Source organism: Catharus ustulatus, chromosome 4 (assembly GCF_009819885.2).
Source record: "Catharus ustulatus isolate bCatUst1 chromosome 4, bCatUst1.pri.v2, whole genome shotgun sequence".
NCBI lineage: Eukaryota > Metazoa > Chordata > Aves > Passeriformes > Turdidae > Catharus > Catharus ustulatus.
The window spans coordinates 76336181-76355714 of NC_046224.1; the positions used below are offsets into that span (position 1 = coordinate 76336181).

General features: G+C 51.0%; 2 protein-coding genes across 2 annotated transcripts; both read left to right on the forward strand.

Annotated features, from left to right (window-relative positions):
• The first annotated feature begins 5558 nt into the window (after positions 1 to 5558).
• On the forward strand, positions 5559 to 13173 carry HDHD5 (haloacid dehalogenase like hydrolase domain containing 5). The gene is made up of 8 exons (XM_033058497.1): positions 5559 to 5639; positions 5721 to 5921; positions 6077 to 6189; positions 6762 to 6855; positions 7323 to 7356; positions 7716 to 7890; positions 8181 to 8369; positions 8923 to 13173. Exons 1-8 carry the CDS (start codon positions 5559 to 5561, stop codon positions 9278 to 9280), a joined length of 1245 nt encoding a protein of 414 aa, XP_032914388.1. The 3' UTR covers positions 9281 to 13173.
• Positions 13174 to 17359: 4186 nt separating this feature from the next.
• Positions 17360 to 19295, forward strand: LOC116995642 (transmembrane protein 121B-like). The gene is given in 3 exon segments (XM_033058498.1): positions 17360 to 17501; positions 17868 to 17912; positions 17915 to 19295. Coding segments are annotated over 3 exon segments (1185 nt in total). The 3' UTR covers positions 18913 to 19295.
• The last annotated feature ends 239 nt before the right edge of the window (positions 19296 to 19534 follow it).

A 19534-nucleotide genomic window follows, 5' to 3' on the forward strand; every position in this document is an offset into this window, starting at 1 on the left:
GCTAAGACAAACATCCAACCATTTGGGCCACTGACCTTCAACAGAGCAAGGACTGAAAATGACTCTTGTTATGTTTAACCCTGGGCCTGCTGCCAAAATAGCACTGCTAGGTCAAAGAACCAGTCATAGGTCTGATGTCTGCTATTTCAGGACCTACCATGGCTGGAAACAAGCTGGTGGAACTTGCTCCCAGAACATTTAAACCTGGTTGCCCAATTGATCATCAAGCCAGAAGAGAGGTGCCTCAGTTGCCAGCAGTTTTTTTTACTACCAAGTCTTATCCTGACCTCTGGTCAAAAGGAAGACAAAACACATTTCAGGTTAAGTCAAAAACATCCTGGCTTCCCAGACCCAGCTTGATTAAAACTATCCCCCTGCACAAGGCTGTGTTAACACAGACATTTATAAGAAACAGTTTTTTGGTTTCAGGGAGTTTGTGCCAGCCTTTGTTGCTTAACTCATCGTGCAAATGTGGCTTTATTCAGCCTGTCAGAGAGATTTTCACCTTGGTAGAAACTTCAGTGGATATCCATAGTGGGCAAAAAAAATCTTAATCATGTTTTTAAATAAATTCAGAAAAATAAAAATCCTCCAGCACATATATGTGAAGCGTGCAGCCTGGATCAAAGAGCATCTTTCCCTGACTTCAGTACAATCATGCTGGATTGCATCAGTCAAGGAGAATTGACAAAAGTTCCTACTGAAAGATGTCTCCCTCCTCTGAACCACAGACTTACAAAGGCTGTTGTTTCCTAATCTGACCAGCCTGGGCCAATTGGCTCTCTTATGCTTTCTGTTAATTGTCTCAAGCTGCCTGCCACAGTGTTTATTTCCAGTGACCTTGGTTGGAACACCTTAGCAGGAGGCAAACACACTTATTACAGAAGTGGATCAAGCTGCACAGCCTGTGTGCCCTGCGTTAAATTGCCCACAGTTCACAGGCTGCAACTTCATCTCCGTTATCCCAGAGAAAATACAAAACAACCAAACCAAACACACTGCAGATCCATCACAGAACACAAATAAAATCACAACAAACTGCAGGGGTGTGCATTTGCAGAAGGCAGCAACACAAACCACAGAAATGAAAAAGTGAGAACCCAGTCACACCCTTGCTAACTAGGGGGGTTGAAGTGCCTCATACCCCCAGCCCTTTCCAGCTACAGCTATCTCTACTCCAGCTCTCTTTGCCAACATCTTCCCTCTGAAGCATCCTGATGCTTTTTTTGCAGACTGACCTCTCCTTGGCCTTGATGCAGATTTGGTCCTGGGAAGGAGTTTCCCACTGGAGGAGTAGCCAGAGCAGAGCCACTCTCCCTTCTCCTGCATGGATGTTGCACACAGAGCTTCAGACTAAAGTCCCCAGAGTGGGCTTTGGTCATGGCAAGGTTATAAATGCTGACTTGGGAAGTGCCTTACTTGTGATGCTGCTGAGCAGAACCACTGCAAACTGCTGACCAGCGACCCCAAAGCCCTCTCAGCAAACTGATCTTTCAGCTTTTGCTATATGTGGATGGATGGATGAAGATCTTTATTTGCCATGGGTTGATTCTCTCTTAAATAAGCCTCTTTGTTGCCAAGGTGAAGCTAATCATTACAGAGCCCTTGTGGAAGGACCTGAGCTCCTCAAAGCACAGGGCCCTTCCTTTTCTACCACAGCAGAAAGCTTTCAGCTCTTCCTGCACAGGTCCTGAATCACTTTTTGGTTACCTGTGGTCCTCCTTTCTCCTCATTTACCTACAGTAGTTGCAGGGCTAGATCTTCCCATTTGCCAAATGCTTGCTGGAACCCGTTTACCTGTTGTGTCCAATTTGTTCTTGGTGTCCTAGGAAAAGCCTGTTGTGCTCATGGCCGTTTACCTACTTCACAACTGGGTTAAATGTGAACCTGAACCACAATTTAGGCTGGACCACAGCAGTTATAAAAGATCAATTCATTCAGCTCCATTCAAGCTTTGGGTAAATTTGGCTGCAGGGCTTCATTGAGACTTGGCTTTTTAGCATCAATATTCCAAGGGTTTTGCTGCCAGTCTATTCCCTTTCTCTCCAGTACCTTGGCTCCCTGCTCACATTTTGTTGGCGAATGCATCACATATAACGCTCTCTTGCTTGTCTTTTCAGACATAGTGTATAATTAATTTTTAAACCTGTTTTAATCGTGGGGGTTATTTTTTCCTCCTCCTCCTTCTTCTATTTTTTTTGTCTCCTTGTTTAAAGAAAGGGGGGATACCTGGATTTGATGGGAGGTTTTATCTGGAACGTGCAGTGGAGGGGGATGTCTCACATTAGCCTGGAGTGATCAGGGAGTCTGAAATGTCTTCACAGCATGCTGCACAGGGCAACTTCATCTGTGGAGCTAACACAGCCCTGAGTCCTCCTGGCCAAGACACTCCACAGGTCCCCTGTTCCTCCTTGCCCAAGCCCCACAGAAGCTGCATCCAGCTCAGCGCTGTGTTTTGATACAGAGACCACCTGACAGATAGGATTTGCTCATGCTGCCTCTCCTCCCACCACAGTTTTTGTACCATCTCTGTGGTGGTTACAGCACAGGAAAGTAAAGGAATGACTGAAGGTCATTTAACCTCCCTCTCAGTATCATTTTTAGGAAGGGAATAGAGGGAAACAAGGAGAAGATTAAATAATCAGCCCATTCTTTTCAAAGAAAGTGAATTATTTTCAAAGAAAGCTAATTCTTTCCAAATAAAGTGAATTATTTTCAAAGAATTGCCTTGTGGAGCACCAGGTGGACTACAGGGCACAACGTGAGGCTCTTTGCCCAAAATACTGCTGGTGGGCACGGGAAGAGAGTGCAGCTTGAGAGAGCTTCAATATCTGAGATGAAAGAGGAGGAGGGCAGCCTCAAGGGTGGTGGAAGGCTGAGTAAGGCAGACAAGAGCCAAAAAGAACCTGCTTTAGTCTCCATCCAGACTCAGGAGCAAGGAAGGAGAGTAGAAATTTCCTGGAAGTTTCTGTTACAATTACTTCAAGCAGCCACAGCAATACCTAAAGCCTTATGCCTGTTATCTCCCCCATCTGTCACTCCCTCTTCAGCTTCAATTTGTCTAAATGGGAGGTGGATGGAGCTTTGTTTGCAGCACAAGTGTTTGCTGCAGAGCATCTTTTACTGCCTTTGGGGCAATTTAGAGGATGAAATGTTTGCCTCCTGGTCTCTCACTGCCAGGAAATGGCTGATCCAGCACTAGTGGTTGCTGTCGAAAATCATGCCAATAAAAACATAGGAGCAAAGTGAGTGGTTGAAAACAGACAGGCCCCAAGCAAGCAGCTGGATCTATCTGTTCTGTGAACCTCCATCACTTCAGCGGGACTATGCAGGTACCTGATTGCTAAGCAAAGCCCTCTGGGCCATAAAACACAGGGCTGCAGATGTGTTTTCCACCAGCTCCAAATGATCAGCCTGCTTCAGGTTTTCTTCCTATGTGAGTCTTTGAATTAGCCTCTTCACAGGTAACAGAAGGCCATTTCCTTGGTCAGAAACCTGTGGCTCTAATTGGCTGAGTCCTTAATTCCTTTCTTTCCAGGCTTGCAGTTGCAATCACAGCAGGTCTATCAAGTGTTTTCTGTGCACTGAGGGACAGGCAGGTGAAGGGGCTGGCTCTCAATTCTCCTGGCTTGTCATTTTTATCAGGTTGTGTCCTCCCCCTCGGTCATTACAGGATAAGAAAGGCATTTTACTGTATTTTCTCAACCTTTAGCTTGTCCATCATTCCATGAGCAGGCTGCAGCATGTGGAAGAGGAGAGATAAACTGTGGGGGGAGGGTTGGTTCGGGCCGTAAGGAAAGAGACGAAAGGTAGGGCTGCTTTCCAGGGGGATGAGAAGGTCAGGAAGAGGGGGGTGATGACAGGGCTGTGAGTCCAGGGAAAACAGAGCTGCAGGGTTTACACGGGACCCACGGGAGAAGGCTGTGGGCAAGTGCCTGTTCTGCTTGTCTTTATAGTGAGCTCCGCAAGGGGGTGGGAGACACATCCAAGCACGGTGTGGACAGGGGTAGAAGAGGGAATCTCCTGTGGGTGGTGTGAGAAGGGCACACAATGATTCCCAGAGGTATTTGGGGTACAGCTGTTGCAGAGGAATTCCCTTCCCTTCCCTTTTCTTCTCTACATTCCCCCTTCCCTTATCAGCCGGGGCCATGGAGCGGGAGCTCCTCCCGCAGGATGCGCCGGGGTAACAACCCGCATCAAGGATGGAGGGATAAAGCCCTCTCCTCCAAAACCCCCAGCCCCAAAACCCTCCCTCCCCAGAACCCTGGATATTTAATACACTTTTTTTTTTTTTTTAAACAATCAAATCGTCTCTGCAAAAGGGAACAGGCTGGATGTCTCTCCCAGCTCTTCTTCAAGCCTCAGGAATGGGAAGAAAGGGGCAAAAGACATCCCTATATTTAAAATAAAAGAGACTGACAAACCCCACAATGCAGTTCAGTGTAGAGGCACTGAAACCCGCAGCCAAAACAATCCAACCTGCAAGTGGCTGCACCATTAAAAGGCCATAAATCCACCCTAGCAAATACCCTAAGCAGAAATCACAGCAAATCAATCACATTTTCACTCTTCCAGCAGGGACCACCTTGGTGGACGGGTGAGAAGCTCGAGACAAGGCTCCTGTGTTTGTCGTTAGTTCCAGAAAGTGTTTGACTATTTTTGATCAACAGCCAGGGAAGGCGCGGGTTGGAGGGCTCTGGTTTGTTCATAGTTGAGAAGGCACACTCCAGAGCAGCTGTAGCTGGCTTCCTCGAGCTGGTGGAAGTAGGTTGAAGCCCTTCAGGGAGCTAAATATTTTAACTAATGTCTCCAAGGCCAGCATAAATTTTGCCAGAGCAGGATGAGCTGCAAACACTTCTGAGAAATTAAAGTGAAATCACAAAAAACAAAGAGCAGGTGATTCAGTTAAGGCAAAAGCACTTAAGGAGGAATAACCATATGTACAAATGTCTCTCTGAGTTGTGTATCTCTTAGTGCTTTAACAGCTCTGCAAATAGGTGTTAAAGTGGATCAAAAACAAATTAAGGTTGGTTTTCATGGAAATGGAAGCGTAAAAACGAACAATTACAGTGTGTAATTGACGCTAAAGTCATAGTTGCTAAACCTGCCCTGTTGAGAGACTCAGGAGATCCCAAGCGCAGTCAGAAAACAAACAAACATTGTTTTATCTCCACGGATGTGAAATAGACCTTTTACTTTCCCAAGGTATGGAAGGGCTTCCGCTGAATTCAGCATCAAGACTTCTATTCCATGGTGCAGGAAAGAGGCACTCAGTCTGTCAAAAGAGTAAAAAAAGGTGGCTATTTATTTGTAGGTAAAAAGGGTTTGCATAGAAACCAGCATGCCCGGGGTGTAAGGGGCAGATGGGAGTTGTAGTTCGGGAGCGGCGCTGTGCCCCCGATGACAGGGCGGATGGGAGTTGTAGTTCGGGAGCGGCGCTGTGCCCCCGATGACAAGGGCGGATGGGAGTTGTAGTTCGGGAGCGGCGCCGTGCCCGGTGACAAGGGCGGATGGGAGTTGTAGTTCGGGAGCGGCGCCGTGCCCGGTGACAAGGGCGGATGGCGCTGCGCGGCTCGCTGCGGGCCGGCCGGGCGCTGCTGCGCTGCCCGGGGCCGCCCTCCCGCGGGCTCTGCAGCCGGGTGCGTGCTCAGGGGTCGCGGGGCGGTGGCGGGGCGGGCGGGGAGGCTCCGGGCTGACCGTGCCCTCCGCTCGCCTTGCAGCCGCCGGCCTTCGGGTTCCTGTTCGATGTGGACGGCGTGCTGGTGCGGGGCAGCCAGCCCCTGCCCGCCGCCCGCCGCGCCTTCCAGAGGCTGGCGGACGGCGACGGGCGGCTGCGGGTGCCCGTCGTGTTCCTGACCAACGCCGGGAACTGCCTGCCCTCGGCCAAGGCCCGAGAGCTGTCGCAGGCGCTGGAGCTGCAGGTAATGGTGGCGGGGCAGCTGCTGTGGGAGCAGCGGCAGGAGGGACCCCGCGCCATCCCCGGGAGGGAAAAGCGCCAGGAGTGCGCGGCTCGGCCCCGGCCCTAGGCGCTGGATCCTCCCTGCGGGTCCCAGCCAGGCTCTCCTCCGTCCCGCAGGTGTCTCCGGAGCAGGTGATCCTGTCCCACAGCCCCCTGCAGCTTTTCAGCCAGTTCCACCAGAGGTGCATGTTGGTGGACGGGCAGGGACCCGTGGAGGAGAACGCCCGCAAGTATCCTTTGTGCCTCTGTGCATCCTCATCCCAGCTAAAGGCGGCTGCTCCTGCCCTGCCCCTCGCTTGCTCAGCTTCTGGAGCACGAGGAGACACAAAGATCATGGGGTTTACCTTATGGTCAGGCTCAGGTGCTGTTGATCTCCATGCTGGTCGCCTCCTGGTTCCCCTGTTCGTGTTTGGCCTCTCACGCTCATGACTTCCGTGATTGCTGTTCTGTTGGTGGGATGTGACCATGAGGACATGCTTTGGTGTCTTTCACTTTTGAGATGAAGTTGTGCTCCTCCTATTCTTCCATGGCAAAGCCCATTAGAGATCACTCCCATCTGTCCCATGGATGAGGTTTTCACCAGAATCTCACAGCAGTTGAAGGAATTCAAATATGATGGGGCTTTGAGCAGTCTGGTCTAGTGGAAGGTGTCCCTATCTGGCTGCCAGCATCGAGATTGTGCTCTAGGACTGGCATTCCTTAATCCTATAGATGCTTCTGCAAGTAACTTAAAAACTGTCACTTAAAAAAACAAAAACCAAATAAGCCAGTCTGCAGAACATTCCTTGATGGTCTGAACTAGCCTGGGGTTCAAGCATGTGGTCACCATAGAGGCCCTGAGGAAGGCGTATCCCCTGTTAGACATGGTGGACCTGAGCCGGAGGCCGAAAGAACTGGTAATTTCCTGAAGGGAATTAGAATCTGAAGGGGTGTTCTGGTGCAGAGGTGTTCACAGCACACAGCAAAGGGACAGGGCAACTGGCCACTGGCCCCTTAGCAAGAGCCTGGCACTGACACTGAGCAACCAGCACCTCTGCTCTTCCCAGTGTTGGCTCCTGCAGGAAAGGCAGTGACTCCCTTTTCCTTTCTCATGCCACACCTGCCTTCCATTGCTGTTCCTTGCAGTGAGGGGTAAGATGGTTTGGTTGACATCTCCAGCTCTGAAACAGGAGTGCAAGATCTGTGAAATCCCATCTGGAATGGGGGAGGGTGAAAAAAAAATATTCCTTCAGGATTCCAGGTGGCTTTGTCCTGCCTTGTTATGGAGCTGCCTTGGCAAGTTCAAGGGAGGCATTTTTAGTTTTGTTTTGGAGATGGCATTAGGTTTTGCATTACTAATCCAGCCTTCCTTTTTTTCTGTCAGCCTCCTCCAGCTACTGGCTTCCCCACTATAGAAGGTAAGCAGTGACCTGTGTTTACATATGAGCAGCAAGCCGAGCTAGGAGCAAGGCAGGCCAGCTGGGATGGGAGCTGATGGTGTGCTGTCAGCTCACTCCTATCTATGGGCAGCATATTCAGAGGGTACAGCCAGGAGGCAACCTCACTGCTGCAAAAAGCTGGATAAAAGCAGCTTTTCTCTGTGCCAATATCTGGGAGCAGTGATGCACATGGTGCAGTGATGTGCAGACTGGAGCCCAGGCACCAGCCATGTTCCACTGGTAGCTGTACTTGCCAGGGCAGCCCACAGAGGAGCGGTTTTGTTAGCAGGTGGCTTTTGCATGCTGTGAGTTTCCAAACAGCTCTCAAAATCTTGCAGGGGTGATTCTGTTTGGTGAGCCAGTGAGGTGGGAGACAAGCCTGCAACTCATTACTGATGTCCTCCTGAGCAATGGGAACCCTGGGGAAGAGCTGCAAGATGTACCATACCCTCATCTGCCTATCCTTGCCTGCAACATGGACCTCTTGTGGATGGCTGAAGCCAAGATGCCCAGGTGAAAAGCACATGTGCTATTTGGTTTAGCCTATGTCATACTCTTCTCGTGCAGGTGATCTTTTCCTACTGTTTTTGAATGTTTTAAGAGCTTGATTGTGTGGTGTAATTAGCAGCAGAGACATGAAAGCTGCAAGAGAAATAAAGACTAAAACTTGGGGAGGAGCGAAAGCCAGACCACTGCCTGTGGAGGTGTGTGTGGACACCGTATCCAAAACAGGCAATAACCAAGGAGTACTTGCTGCTTCAGTGGTGTTACTGGGGATGCTGATGACCTCCTTTCTGGGGCAGGCTTGGCCATGGCACTTTCCTTCTCTGCTTGGAGAGCATCTACAAGAAGGTGACAGGCAGGGAGCTGAAGTATGAGGCCTTGATTGGCAAACCCAGCCCAGTCACCTACCGCTATGCCCAGTACTTGATCCAACAGCAGGCAGAGAAGCAGGGCTGGAAGGCTCCCATCCGACACCTCTATGCAGTTGGGTAAGAGACTTTTTCCTGCTGGTTTCCTTAGGGAGTTGCATACTGACTGGTCTTTAGTGGGTTGTTTTTTTTTTGGAGTTTTTTTTTTACTTGCCTTTCCGTTTTTCCCCTCTGGGTATTTCTGAAGTTAATACCAAAATTCCCATGGTATTTCTGGAGTCTCACATCCTGGAACAGAGGCTTGCTTGCTTTTTGTACCCTGCACAGCTAAGCTGTGGACTCTAGGATGCAGAGTGCACATAGGGTGACTCAAAGACAAAATTAAGAGACCCAGATGCAGTACTGTTAGCTCAGTTTGGCCAAACACTTTGGGAATGTAGGGAATGTAATCCAGTAATGGCTGTAATTGCTGTGGGTGCTTGGGATGTGCACATGTCCTGAGGGACTCACTTGTGGGTGGACTCACTCGCCCACTGCAGCTGCTCCTCTTGATGTTAGCAACTATGTCACACCCCTTCCTCCTTCAGTGCTGTCTTAATCTCAGTGCCCCAGAGCCAGAGAGAGATGCATGGGCTTGTTTCTCATTTCTGTTTCACACTGTGACCTTATCCAGGGATAACCCCATGTCTGACATCTATGGGGCAAACCTCTACAACAACTACCTCAAGGCAGCTCAGCAGAACCAGGTCCAGGCTGGGCTGAAGAGGAGCCCACAGGCAGCCAGCCCCCAGGCTGAGGTTTCCCTGGAGCTGAGGCATGACTGCAACAATTCAGTGGAGTGCTGCCAGTCGATTCTGGTCTGCACTGGGGTCTACCGCCACAACAGTGATGTTCCCAAGAAGACAGCACAGACAGTGTTCCATGGACATCGAGACTTCTGCTTCGACCCCAGCCTGGTGGAGGCATCCTACGTGGTGCAGGATGTGGATCATGCTGTGCAACTTGCTTTTAAAAAAGAAAACTGGAGCTAGGGGTTAAGACAGGTGTGCCTAAAGAGCTGCTGTAAGGGGTTTTATGTACTGGAAAGGGAAGAGGGGAAAAATGGGGAGGGACCTGGGGTGATTTTCTAATCAAGCTAACGTTAAAGAAAACTCCCTGTTGCAGCACTAAAAGCCTCTTAATTTTACTGATACTCATCTGCCATCCTTACAGCTGACAGACTTTCAACTGTGACCATACATTGCTGCCAGCTGTAATTGAGCCATAATGGAAACAGGGTATAAGGAGTAGGCTTGTCCCAACAATCCCAGTTTTGTTCAGCTCTCACAGCTCATTCTTTTCCACACTTTGTGTGCAAAGATCAGGGGAGCCCACCCTCCTCTTTGTGAGGTGTTTGAGGGCAAAGCTCTTCCCCACACAAGGAGCCACCATCAGCCATTTGTACAATGTGCTGTTTGTCCAGGCTGTGACTGCAGCACACCAGAAGCTGGGCTGTGGTGGCACCGTTCCAAGAGGAGGCTTTTAAGTCTTAACATTCTCCTTGTGAAGAATAAGTGCCTACAGACTTTAACAAATTCTCTTTGCCTGGGCATTTGTCACTGCATCACTGTCAGTCTGAAACAAAGTTCTGTTTTGCAGTCATCTGGCAGCTGTAGAAAGGCAGGGCCCCTCAAAAGAAGCCAGAGCAACTTACTGCAGGGCTGAGGTGAAAGTTATATTGTTCCCTCCCCACTATTTAGCATTCTGTAAACACCCCTGCCTTTTCCCACCAGGGAGCCAGCAGCCTGCTCTCTGTAGCAGAGGAAACCACCACAGAGTTTGAATTGGCAGAGTTGTCTTTGCCCAGAACTCAGTGCTGCAGCAAGAGGCTCTTTTGGCACCCACTCTGATCCCAGCTATTGCAAGGAACATTCACCTGCTCCAGCTGGCGCAGCTTCCAAGAGGGGCCCATCTTTGTAACAAGGGCCAAACAAAAAGAGTCACAGTCCACCTTTGCTCCTTCCTGGCATACAAGGATTCAAAGAGAAGATCATCAGACTAGTATGGTACCAGAGCCCAGATCCCCAGGTCTGATTTTTTAGAATACAAATGTCTGTGTCTTCCAGTTCTTTTGTTCCTCTCATCCTTCATGTGGTTTACAGCTCAGGGATACCCCATACAGTCTGACCTCTGGTCCCTCCTCTTTCTTTAACATGCAGGTGGAATCCCCCTAACATGAGAACTAGCAACTGGGACTTGCCTGCCCAGGAATATTTCCCTAACAACATGCACCTTCTATTGCCTCTTCTAGCTCAGGCTATCCATAGAAAGACAAGACTTGTGTCTCTATGGACATTCCAAAGAAGATAAGCAAGTTTGCGTGAGAAATTAATGTGAAAGATTTGGCTTAGTGAGGAATGTCTTAATTCCAGAGGAGCACTATGATTTTAGAAGCACACATCTGCCTGTGTATATGATGAAAAGCCTTGGAGCCAGCACAACTGAATTGGTTTTCCTAATTACAGTCAGCTCACACCACACTGAAGTATCAGAATCAGGTCTGCTCTGCTTCTTCTTTCCTTTTTCCTGCTTTACTAGACAGCTTCATACACAGGGTGCAAACAGGATGTTCTGCACAGAAGTTTGAGTTCTTAATTCAAATCTCAGCATCTGTGTACACTGAAATTCTACTCCAGCAGCTCTCCATCCTCTCAAAAACTGATGTATCTTCCTAGGAAGGTCACTACAGTGTAGGCTCTGTTCTTAAGTTGTGCCAGGCTCTGCGTGAAGCAGACCAAGTTGCTCTTTCAGTTACCCAGGCAAGAGAGTTCCTTCTCTGTTTTTCTGTCCTTCATTAATAGGAGCAGAAAAATACCTCCTTGCACGTGTTTCCCTCCTGTGAAATCCACAGTGAGAAGCAGTTTCTTCCTCTCTTACGGCTGCCTGGGGTTCTTCTTTTTCTCATCCGGAGAAGAATTGCTTGGCTGCTTCTAAAAGCAACTGCAGTGGGAGGAACACAGATTTGAATCCTTTTCATTTCACTGGAGAGAGAAGGAAATTGCCATTTCATCTTGTTGCACAAGACAAAACCTTGTCTGCAGTTCCCAGAGGAGCAGGCACAGGGAAGGACTTGGGATATCAGACAGGGAAGGTCCTTTAGCTGCAGCACCTCTCCACAGTCACAGTTACGCTGCGCACTCAGCATGCAAAGCCTGAAACTGGAGCCCAAACAAACCCCATTTATTCACAGGGTAGCTCCAGTGTCCCTCAGCCTCACTTTTCAGGTGTGCCATCCACTGCAGAAAGAGGAACACTCCCATTGCTTGCAGTACTTGCTGACTTGGGTGGTAACTTCCACAGGATTCCTTGGAATGGTCCTCAAGGGTAGATCTCAGGGAGCTGCTTGCTGGCAGGAAAAAAGAGCTACAACTTCAGTGTGTGGGTGCTGACTGCAGAAATGCTGAGGTCTGTCCATCTGCAGCCAGCCTTTGGCAGAGCTCTGTTCTTGTTAAGTGTGGTGCCAGTTCCTCAGAGAAAAGGTGCTGCTGAACCACCGTGCCCTGAGGGCTGTGGCACCTCTTCCAGGGAAGGAAGAGGTTTGAATTTGCACAGGGAAGGAGCCAGGCATCTCCATCTTTGGAATAGCAGTGGAGGTGAGCTGACTGATGTGAATCTGCTTCAGATGCTAAATCTGCTTTTAGCTCTGGATTTTTTTTTTTCACCAGTGTTCTGTGAGTCTTAAAAATTCATAGGAGGAACTTCAGTGATAAGGAATTTAAAAAATGCTTTGCTTGCGAGTTAAAATTGAACAGAAGAGAAGAAGGAATCTAGAAGTATCTTGTACCCTTTCCCTGATTCATACCAAGTAAGGTTGCATAAAAATTTCTGCTTTGTTGATCTCTGCACTAATTAGCCAGATGGACTGCCCTTGGTCTGAGCAATGCAAAGACCTTTCTCCTCATTCCCTTCTCAGCTCCTTGAAACAGTGCACTTTGTCCAAGTCCCTGCCTGGGAATTGCATGGACCCACTGGATGGAGTAGGAAATCTGGCTCCTCCAGCTGCTGTTGGACACTGGCTTGATTCTGAAAGGTTTCTGTTAATGAAATTGCTTGGCAAGTGTCCTGTGTTCCCTGAGTTGTGCTAGAGTGCTGTACTGGCTTGTAGCTTATCTCCAGTTCATTTATGGACATGTGTTACTGCCAGAATTCAGTGAAATCCTTTTTCCTTGGAACTGTGGCTTCCTGGAATTAGTTTCCAGCATGGCTGGAACAAAACTCTTCCTTTGTCTCATGTATTGCTCTGAATTGGTGCCTCTGAAACAGTATTTCTGTCCTTTGGAGCAGTCATCCTTCTTTGCAGATTGTGGGACTAAGCAGGAGAGGGGACTTCACTGCTCATCCAATACCTTAATATTCACATGGTACACTGCCCTGTACAACGAACAGGACAAAGACCTGATCCTAACAACTCCATCTTCCAAAGATAAACAGGATTTAGTCAAGCCAGAAGGGAGTTTGCAAATGAGAAAAGCAGGAAAGAACCAAGGGATAGGCCTTGTTTTGGATCTGAAGTTAAGAGCTTTTATGGCATGCAATAACATGTTGGCCAAAAAAGTCAATTCTTTTATTCCACAGGACACATGCAACTACTAACCTGGCATTCAGGGCACCAGATAACACTGGTGTCCCCTCCCTTCCCATCCTAATCCTGCTATGTCTTTCCCCCTCCAGTAAATGGTAATGTTTCAGATTATGTCTTGTGCACTACAGAAGAGTGATTCTATATCAAACAGAGAAATGACAAACTGTGATTATTTTAGATTTCATATTAATTTCAATGCAGTTACAGAGTTGCTGCTTTGTTCAAGCACATATGTAAAATAATAACAAAAGTTCAAGCACATATGAAAATAATAAAAGGTGTTTTCTTTGAAATAAATTTTAACTTCCTGTGTGTACATTTAATGGGTATTATCTCACTCTCTTTCACATCTTTACCCTAAAAGATGATCAGGGCAAATTCTCTTTGCTTTTTCTTTTTTTTTCTGTTCTTCAAGCTGTTACCAGATTTTCTTGAGGGAACCATCCTGAAAGATAACCCTTCAGCAATTAACTAGCAAACTTTCAGACCAGAATCAAAATCTTCTGATTTCAACAGAAAATTAAAGATCCTGCTAGGAGAAACCACCATCTTTAATAATCTAGAAAGAGCCAATTCACTTGCATTGTTCTTACATTTTTTTAGAAAGTTTCCCATCTACAAAGTTCACAGCTCAGAGGAGACACATTAGACAGCAAAACAAGTGTGATGCAAAGTCCTGAGAATTAGGGTTAAGATGTCCCTTGTAGGAGAGTCTGAGCTGGAAGTTAGAGTCCCACAGTGATCCTTACCCAGCCTAAGGTACAGAGTTAAACACTGGCAGTTGTGAAACACTGAGGAACCAGCTTGAACAAAAGGACTGAGAGCCCTGGAAGAGTTTTGTCCCAGGGGAATGCTGTGAGATATGCCTGCCAGGGTAACCTTTGTGAAGTGCTTGGTCCCTGCTCCCCCTGGTAACTTTAGGGGCCTGCCCAAACCCTTCCATTGCCAGGCCTTCCTAACCCCAATTATAAAAGCACAAATCTTTATGTTCTTTTTTTTTTTACTGCCACAGTCAGTTTGATGAACACTTCATAGATCCAGTCTGCAGCAGTTTGAAACCCCACACCAGCAAGGCAGCTACATGTTCTCTAGGAACCAAACTGCCACCAAGAAAACACTTCTCTTAACTCACTGAAATAAACCTACTATTCGGTTATTTAAACAATGAAGAACTTTCTCCTCAAGGTCGGATCTTTGCGGCAAAAAAAAAGTGCGCCTTATAGTCCGGTGCACCTTATGGTCGCGAAATTACTGTAACTACAAAATACCAAAAGCAAACCCCAAGCCCACTCTCCAAGCTTCTACCCTGCTACAAGCATGAAAAGAAATGTCTTGGCATTTTCTGCTGGTATTGAAAGCTCTTTGAACTGAAATGTAATTACAAGCAATAGACTGTTAACACTTCTGTATCCTTTTGAAGAGGATCTGCATTCCCTGAACCATAACACAGGATCAGCAGTTTAGTTACAAAGACTGTCTTCAGAAGCCAAGGCACTGTTGAATTTGGTGCTAGCCAGGTGAAACTTTTTTACACTTACCTGTAACTTCAGCCCTGACCATTTGAATAGGTTAGATAAGTGCAGTGCAAAGCGTGGGTCAGAGAATCCCAGAAGCTTCCTTTCCCACACAAAAGGCATTTTAAGTATGGTTGGAGCAGATTATGCTCCAACTCCCTGAGATCAGCTTTGCCTCCTTCCCTCCCACTGCTGCCAGTTTCTGACAGCTTACTGCAGGGTATAATTAGGTATCTAGTTTCTGGTCTTTCTTTCAGGCATATGTCTGCCTCTTTTTCTTTCTTTTTTTTTCCTTCTTCATTCCCCCAAGAAATTGACTCATTATTTTATTTCTTGCCAAGTTCAGCCCTCAAGAAAGTTTTGCCTTACCCCAGCAGGGGTATTTTTGAGGGCACACTTGTTTCCACTTGTGGTGTAAGCTAAAAATGGTAGCATTTTAGATATTTGGTATGACTATTGCACAAAACTCTGCTGTTTGCCTTTAAATATATGTATGCACACACATCTCCATGCATACACATCAACACATAAAGAAGCCAAAAACATCGCTTGGGAGCTGCTGAAGAGTAGAAGCTATTTATAGTTTAGCTTTTTAATGTTTTAACAGTAATGGTTAAGCACTAACACATGCAAGGACTGCACATTGCATTAAATAACTGGATCACATGGGAAGCATCAGCTTGTCATGTCTCATCCTACAGTGTGCTACAAAAAGCTCTTCAGTGCTTTCTCGAGTAGAAGTCATTTCTCCCTCATCCCCATTTTGAAGCAGAGGCACAATTTCTGCTTCCTTTCCTACAAATAAGCTCCTTTCTTATCCTCACCTCTTTGTTTGGGTTCTGTTTGCACTGTTGGAGCCCATGCTCAGCCCAAGAAAGGCCTTGAGCTTCCACCCTCCTTCCTGGTATTCTCCAATTCCTTGTCATAGCTCCTCTTGCCATGCAACCACAGATCCTCCCTGTTCCCACTGGTGTACCTTGGATGCAGGTCCCTTCACAGCTCCAGCAGGTATCCTATGGTGTCTGGAGAGTCATTTCCACGAGTCTGCTCTTGCACTGCTCTCACAGCCTCAGCTCAGCAGACCTACTGAGCATCCAGCTCCCTCCCCACATCACCCAGGGGCAGGGTCAGAGCCCATTTCCTAGGCCTGCACAGAGCTGTGGGTGACATCCCTTCCAAAGCCAGGGATCCCCCAAATCCCCTCTACCCCAGCAGGTGGGACACCAGACAGCCACCCAAAGCTTTGGGGAATGTTTTTATGAAATGAGTGCCTGGATCAAAAGCAGAGATGTGAGTGCCTGTGCAGGCTGCCAGAGCAGCTGAGTGTGTCCAGCCAATTGCATTCTCAGGAAATCAGCCAAGAAGGCAAAGATGTCACTGTCTGCTGCCCAGGTAGGGCAGGACCAGCCCTCCCTGCATGAGGGCTGCTGCCCTGAGTGGCCCAGGTGAATGAGCAAGACCAATTTAGTTGATGCTGAGGGTTGACCACACAGGAATCATGCCAGTGACAAGTATTGGCTTACCCTGAGAAGAGTTAGGTGAAGGCGCCCACCCACCTTGGATAAAAGCTAGGATCCAGAACACAAGAATGTAGTTTTACTCTCTACCATGGGCCACACAGACTTACACTGCCATCTAACCCAGCTTTTCTGTGGTAACCAAATTCAGAGGCACAGCTTGATGTCATTCACACCACTCTGAGCTGTCCTGAGCTGGGCAACTCCCAACACCTGCCAAGCAACATGAAAGAGCAACACAGAGAGCAATCATCTTCCTTGTGCCCAAAGAAATCTTTATGTCAATCCAGCCCCGAGTTCTCCTTTTCCCTTACTCAGTTATCTCTTTGCTTCCAGTTTAAGCATGAATTCTCCTAGAGCCCCGGAATGATTTCTCCTTGTTGCCAAGAGCAGCCAGGGACACTGACTGGAGCAGGGCTCCTGAGGGAGCCTGCATCAACATGTATTAGATGGTTGTCACTGCTGTCCTGGATGTCCTTTGCCAGCACTAAGCAACATTTGCTCTGTCCCATGTGTTGATGTAGCAACATGTTCAAAACATGAAGCTATTTTGGATCTTTATCGCAAAGTGTAGTTAATACAGACATTAGTGGAGATGGTTCATTTGATGTGCTTCACATCATGGTCAGGCAGCAGCTGGCTCATCGCTGGTGAGCACAGGTACAAATGAGAAACTGGTGGTGCTGAGCATCAAGCCACTTTGGGACATGATGTGCCAAGCCATTAGTGATGGTGATGATCCAGCCTGCTATTAAGCTCAATTCGAGGCCATTAATAGTGGGTCAATAGAGGTGCCGATTGTTGCTTTCAGTAGAAGTAAGAACTCATATGAATTTAAATGCTATGTCCCATCATGGCAAGCTGGGCAGGGCCCTCAGCATGTGGATTGGCTCAGCTCAGAAAATTGGTGGGATTAAAGACTTCTATGAACAAGCACAACAGACCAAATGTAGGGTGAGCACAGATGAGCCACAAACGAGTGCTTCACTGTAGGCTTTGTGCCAGGCCAACTGGTCTTTGTCTTGGCCAGCCTAGAGAGATCGGGGGCACTGAAGCAGTTTGCGATGTGGGTGCAGTGGCATGTCTATGGGCGACCGGTCCAGGCGCGGGGGTCCTGCGGGGCAGGAGGCAGGATGCTCCCCGAGCTGTGGAAGAGAAGCATCCTCGGGGACAGGGCGGGAGCGCCTTCCTCCCCCTCCTCTTCTCCTTCTCGCCCCCTCCTCCCCTCCCCCGGCAGCCCCAGCCCACCCACCCTCCCGGCTCCGGCAGCTGCTGCGGCTGCTGCTGGGCGCCGCCCCTGGGCTCCCCCGCCGGCTGCCGCCCGCTCGGGCGCTCCGCACCGCTGCCGCTGCCGGGCCCGGGGCCGGTGCGGCGGCGCGGGGGGCGGGTCGGGGGCGGGCCGGGGGCCGCGGCGGGGCCGTCGGGCCCGGCGCGCCGGCTCGGGGGCCGGGGAGGACCATGCACCGTGCTGCCTCCAACCAGCGCTCGGTCTCCTCCTCCTCGGGCTCCTTCCAGCCGCCGCCGCCGCCGCCGCCGCTGCCTCCGCACGCCGCCGACCGGCAGCCCTCTTCCCGGGGGGCTCCAGCAGCGGCGGCAGCCGGCGGGGCTCGGGCTCGAGCGTGGGCTCGGCGCGGGCCCGCCGCCCTCGCAGCCCCCGCAGCAGCACCGAGCAAGAGGAGGAGGAGGAGGAGGAGGAGGAGGAGGAAGAGGAGGAGGACAGCAGCAGCATCAGCAAGCCCCTGGTGCCGCCGCCCGCCACCCCGCTGCCCGCCGCCGCCTCGTCGCTCCCCAGCAGCAGCAGCAGCAGCGGCGGCGGCGGGGGCAGCCCGGGCCGCAGCATGACGGCGGCGGAGCTGTACGGGGCGGCGGCGGCGGGGGCGGCGGGGGGCGGCGGGCGGCGGGGGCGGCGGGGCGGGGGGCGGGCGGGGGGCGGCGGCGGGGGCGCTGCTGGGGGCGGGCGGGGGAGGGCGGCGCTGGGGCTTCCAGGCGCTGTCCCTGGTGCTGCTGCTGGGGCAGGAGCGCTGCTGGACCTCTACCTGATCGCCGTCACCGACCTGTACTGGTGCAGCTGGATCGCCACCGACCTGGTGCTGGCGGCCGGCTGGGGCATCTTCTTCTGTCGCAACAGCCGGGCGCGCCGGCGGGAGCGGCCCCCGCCGCCCCCCGGGCCGCCGCCGCCGCACCCGCTGCTGCTGCACGGCCCCCCCGGCGGCCGCGGGGCCGGGGGTCGCGGGGCCGGGGTCCCCCCGCGCGGCGGCGACTTCGCCTACGCGCACCTCGCCTGGCTCATCTACTCCATCGCCTTCACGCCCAAGGCGGCGCTGATCCTGGGCACCTCCATCCTGGAGCTGATCGAGCTGCGCCTGCCGCTGGGCACCACTGGCTTCCGCATCACGCTGGCGCTGTCTGCGCCGCTGCTGTACTGCCTGCTGCGGGCCATCGGCACCGAGGGAGCCGGGCAGCTGCTCCTGCCGCCGCAGCCGCCGCCACAGCACCGCGCCGCCGCCGCCTTCCTCGCCACCTGCCTCGACCTGCTCGACAGCTTCTCCTTGCTGGAGCTGGTGCTGCAGCCCGGCCGGCTGGCGCCGCTGCCCGCCCCGCTGCGCTACCTGCTCATCGCCGTCTATTTCCTCTGCCTGGCCTCGCCGGTGCTGTGGTTGTACGAGCTCAGTGCCGCTAGCCCGCCCGGCGCCGCCCGGCTCGCCCTGCACCTCCTGCTGCCCGCTGGGCTGCTGGACGCGCCGCTGCTGGCGCTGCGCTGCCTGCTGCTCCTGCGCTACCAGCAGCCGCTATCTCTCTTCATGCTGAAGAACCTCTTCTTCCTGACCTGTCGCGGTCTGGAGGCGCTGGAGACCTGCTGCCTCCTCCGCCCCGCCGCCGCCCCTCCGCCCGCCAAGTACGGCCCGGCCGCCGCCGCCCCCGCTGTCGCCCCGCTGGCCCACGGGCTCTCCGATGTGGACGTGGGGCCCCACGGGTACGTGAACGCCTTGGCCGTCACCGCCCAGGGCTGAGCCCCTCTGGCCGCCCCCGGAGGAGCTCCCGCCGCCTCCGGGCCCGCTCCCGGCAGAGTCTCTGTCTCTGTGTTCTGCTCAGGTTCCCTCCGCCGTGGCCGAGCAGGGGAAGGGGACGTGGGCTTCCCTGTCAGACTCCCGCTCCCCTCCTCTCTTCCTCATGGACACATCCAGCAGCGGAAGCTCCGCACAAACCCGACTACCTGCAGGAGCCTACAGGTGATACTGGTCACCAGAAAATGCACCTGTCCTTTGTGACAAGACTTCTTCTAGTGCTTCTGCCTCTCCACTGTCTGGAGGGTCCCACCCTTCCACTCCCTCCCAGGACATTGTGTTCCTTTGTAACCATAAAGGTTTCGTTTTTCCTTTTCGTCCTAAACAAGGACCAGTGCATTTTGTCTCCTCCTTTAAGAACTCCTGCTGACACAATAATGAGATGCAAGAGGGGCCTGACCAGCAGATGTTGCCTCCAGAAGGACAGAAGGAAGCATGCTTTGGTTTCCCTGGGTCTTGCAAAGCTGCTGCCTGTGTTTCCCAGGCCTTTTTGTACCAGCTAAGGAACCTCTGGAAGCACGCTGGCCTCTCGGTCACTTAAGCCCATGAGCCACCTTCTCATAGCCAA